This window comes from Entelurus aequoreus, linkage group LG10 (genome assembly GCF_033978785.1).
Source record: "Entelurus aequoreus isolate RoL-2023_Sb linkage group LG10, RoL_Eaeq_v1.1, whole genome shotgun sequence".
Taxonomy (NCBI): Eukaryota; Metazoa; Chordata; class Actinopteri; order Syngnathiformes; family Syngnathidae; genus Entelurus; species Entelurus aequoreus.
In genome coordinates, this window is record NC_084740.1 from 47,311,853 (window position 1) to 47,316,617 (window position 4,765).

Genomic DNA, 4,765 nt, shown 5'->3' on the forward strand with positions numbered 1-4,765 from the left:
ATCATGTTGTATGCATGCATGTGTGATGTATCATGTTGTATGCATGCATGTGTGATATATCATGTTGTATGCATGCATGTGTGATGTATCATGTTGTATGCATGCATGTGTGATGTATCATGATGTATGCATGCATGTGTGATGCATCATGTTGTATGCATGCTGGTGTGATGTATCATGTTGTATGCATGCACGTGTGATGTATCATGTTGTTTGCATGCATGTGTGATGTGTCATGTTGTATGCAAGCACGTGTGATGCATCATGTTGTATGCACTCACATGTGATGCACCATGTTGTATGCACGTATGTGTAATGTGTCATGTTGTATGCACACACGTGTAATGTGTCATGTTGTATGCACGCACGTGTGATGTATCATGTTGTATGCACGCACATGTGATGTGTCATAATAATAATAATAATAATGGATTACATTCATATCGCGCTTTTCTATTGTTAGATACTCAAAGCGCTCACAGAGAAGTGGGAACCCATCATTCATTCACACCTGGTACTGGTAAGCTACATTTGTAGCCACAGCTGCCCTGGGGTAGACTGACGGAAGCGAGGCTGCCAGTTTGCGCCTATGGCCCCTCCGACCACCACCTACCATTCATTCATCATTCATTTCACCGGTATGAGCGGCACCGGGGCAAAGGGTGAAGTGTCCTGCCCAAGGACACAACGGAAGCGATTTTTGGATGGTAAGAGGCGGGGAGAGAACCTGCAACCCTCAGGTTTCTGGCACGGTTGCTCTACCCACTACGCCACGCCGTCCCGTGTCATGTTGTATGCACGCAGGTGTGATGTGTCATGTATGCACGCACGTGTGATGTGTCATGTTGTATGCACGCACGTGTGATGTATCATGTTGTATGCACGCACGTGTGATATATCATGTTGTATGGATGCATGTGTGATGTATCATGTTGTATGCATGCATGTGTGATGTATCATGTTGTATGCATGCATGTGTGATGTATCATGTGGTATGCATGCATGTGTGATGTGTCATGTTGTGTGCATGCACGTGTGATGTGTCATGCTGTGTGCATGCATGTGTGATGTATCATGTTGTGTGCATGCACGTGTGATGTATCATGCTGTGTGCATGCATGTGTGCTGTATCATGTTGTATGCATGCACATGTGATGTATCATGCTGTATGCATGCACGTGTGATGTATCATGTTGTATGCATGCACGTGTGATGTATCATGTTGTATGCATGCATGTGTGATGTGTCATGTTGTATGCATGCATGTGTGATGCATCATGTTGTATGCATGCATGTGTGATGTATCATGTAGTATGCATGCATGTGTGATGTATCATGTAGTATGCATGCATGTGTGATGTATCATGTTGTATGCATGCATGTGTGATGTATCATGTTGTATGCATGCATGTGTGATGTATCCTGTTGTATGCATGCATGCATGTGTGATGTGTCATGTTGTATGCATTAATGTGTGATGTATCATGTTGTATGCACGCATGGGTGATGTATCATGTTGTATGCATGCATGTGTGATGTATCATGTTGTATGCATGCATGTGTGATGTATCATGTTGTATGCATGCATGTGTGATGCATCATGTTGTATGCATGCATGTGTGATGTATCATGTTGTATGCATGCATGTGTGATGTATCATGTGGTATGCATGCATGTGTGATGCGTCATGTTGTATGCATGCATGTGTGATGCATAATGTTGTATGTATGCATATGTGATGTATCATGTTGTATGCATGCATGTGTGATGTATCATGTTGTATGCATGCATGTGTGATGTATCATGTTGTATGCATGCATGTGTGATGTATCATCAGGGGTGCAAACTAACTTTTTGACCAACTCGCCAAGTGGCTAGTAGGTGAAAAAACATACTCGCCAACCATATTTTTTACTCGCCAAATGCCAAAACAAACTATTTCCTTTACCATTGTATTCCGCCATGTAGAAGTGTTCACGTCACATTAAAACCAATTCTACAACCAACCAGGGGCCACAGTATAGTATATAGAGTATATAGATTCTTTTTTTTACTATCCTATGAAACTAGAAGCAGGACGCATGATGCAGTGCAGATAAGATTTTAAAAGATCTGTATTCAATAAAATTTAAGTAATATACAAGTTTTACAGTGCATTGATTGCTACAAAGAATAAAGAAATAGTTAAATATTTTTCAACATTGTCTGGATATTTACATTAATTTTTTTACATTTAAACATTAAAAAATATCTGCATTCAATAAAATAAAAGTAATATGCAAGTCTGATTGACCGTGAACTGCTTGCTACAAAAAATATAGGAAAAAAATATTAAATCTGTTGCCAACATTGTCTGGATATAAATAATGAAAGAACATTAATGAAAGAACATCAGATTAACATATATTTGAAGCAACAGCAACAAGTTTGGACTCCCAGTCCTTGCAGACAGTCTGCATCTGGTTCTGGACAGCCCTGGTGATGTGAGCAGCGTCTGCCTTGTCCACTGCTTCAATGCCAACAAAGTGGACCTCCACCTTAGTTGAATAAAGAGGGATTTTATTCAGATGGTAAAACACTGTGGCTGGTTGAATATTTATAGCATACAACCTAATAGAGACAAAATGTATGAAAGTGGAGTAATCCCTTTAATACAGGATGATGCATGCATCAATCACACTGTTCATTCTGTATTTCCTTCCCCCTCCTCATTTTCTTACCTTCCCTGCTTTGCAGCAGCGCACATAGGTCAGTTCCTCCTCCTTCACCGAGCGGTCTGTGGAGCCATCAACCATGACAGAAAGGAAGGGAGATTGCAGCACTGTTGAGGAGAGCTTGTCTCTTGCTGCCTTGGCAATGTACTTTACAAAGAGCTTGCCGGTCTCGCGGTTCCTGTAGGTTTTGCCCACGGACAGCCCCTTTTTCTCATCCAAGCTTAAAAGAAAGAGAGTATAAAAACATTCAAACAATTGAACTCAAACAGCTATACTTTCTAGTGCATAATGCATAAATGTCAGCCACGTTGCAGGAATAACAAAAGCAATATATGATTAGCTATTTACCAATTTTAAATCCCCAGACATGGCATGAAAATATATCAGCAGCACACTGCTACCACTATCATTAAACTATCCAATCCTGCCACTGTAACATTACATCCAGACATCAAACTATATATCAACACTGTCACTGTCGATGTGTAACCACAATCATTAAACTGTCACTTTACATCCATGGCATTTGTAATGTAAATATAAACACAGGACACAGCTAACAATTACCTGCATTGCCAGACGTAGTCGGTGATGGGTCGACCTTTCTTGGCGATGGCGTGCGCATTTCGGAAAAGAAGCTTCATCTTCTGGGTGTTTACGTCCGAGAGTTTAGTGAGAACTTGCACCGAGGGCGCTTCATGGAGTGGGGCAGACTTGGCTTGCTTTATTTTCATATTTTTGTCGTGGTTGCGAGTGCCTTCATGTGATATTATACTTTCAACTTTCATCGAGGAGCAGCCCACAACAAAGTGACTCGCCTGACTTTTTTTGTCCTTTCCAAAAGTTGTGCACACAGTGCAAAACATGATGTTGTTCTTGACAGTCAGCCAGTCGCGTTTTTTCCCTGCATCGTCGTATAGCCACTTCGTCTGAAACTTTCTCCCCCCAGTTCCAGCGCTGGTCGGTTTGGGTTTCGCAGCATTCGCATCGCGACCCCCCTCCTCCTCCTCCTCCTCCTCCTCCTCCTCCTCCGTCCGTGCCTTTTTAGCTATGGGTTTCAGGAAGCGCCACATAACGATAAGATTTATAGGCTTAAGGCTAGGAAGAATGATTGTTAGCTATTAAGACTCGAGTAACGTTACCGGTACACTCTGTGACTGTCGCCTGAGAGATATCCCTGTAGTGCGCGCTCTAAGCTAACTACTAGGCTAGCTAACTGCCGTCTCTTAGCAACTAGTCTACGGAACGTCGAACGTGACATCACAACAAATATGTGCTTGGTAAAATAATGATCTCCGTGTTGCTTTAGGTACCGGTAAGCGCTGCATTATTGCTGTTGTGAACCTCACTTTTTCCACTCGCCAGCGTGGCAAGTTAGGCAAATATTTTACTCGCCAAAGCTAAAAATAGCTCGCAAATGGCGACTGGCGAGTGTTAATTTGCACCCCTGTGTATCATGTTGTATGCATGCATGTGTGATGTATCATGTTGTATACATGCATGTGTGATGCATCATGTTGTATGCATGGATGTGCAATGTATCATGTTGTAAGAATGCATGTGTGGTGTATCATGTTGTATGCATGCATGTGTGATGTATCATGTTGTATGCATGCATGTGTGATGCATCATGTTGTATGCATGCATGTGTGATGTATCATGTTGTATGCATGCATGTGTGATGCATCATGTTGAATGCATGCATGTGTGATGTATCATGTATGCATGCATGTGTGATGCATCATGTAGTATGCATGCATATGTGATGTATCATGTTGTATGCATGCATGTGTGATGCATCATGTTGTATGCATGCATGTGTGATGTATCATGTTGTATGCATGCATGTGTGATGCATCATGTTGAATGCATGCATGTGTGATGCATCATGTAGTATGCATGCATGTGTGATGTATCACGTTGTATGCATGCATGTGTGATGCGTAATGTTGTATGCATGCATGTGTGATGTATCATGTTGTATGCATGCATGTGTGATGCGTCATGTTGTATGCATGTATGTGTGATGTATTATAAAGTATGCATGCATG

General features: G+C 41.7%; 1 protein-coding gene across 1 annotated transcript; it reads right to left on the reverse strand.

Annotated features, from left to right (window-relative positions):
* Window positions 1-1,840: 1,840 nt before the first annotated feature.
* LOC133659414 (zinc finger protein 862-like) lies at window positions 1,841-4,063 on the reverse strand. The gene is made up of 4 exons (XM_062062175.1): window positions 3,282-4,063; window positions 2,721-2,934; window positions 2,408-2,537; window positions 1,841-2,044 (listed from the first exon to the last, which is right to left on the reverse strand). Exons 1-4 carry the CDS (start codon window positions 3,785-3,787, stop codon window positions 1,980-1,982), a joined length of 915 nt encoding a protein of 304 aa, XP_061918159.1. The 5' UTR covers window positions 3,788-4,063; the 3' UTR covers window positions 1,841-1,979.
* Between the last annotated feature and the right edge of the window lie 702 nt (window positions 4,064-4,765).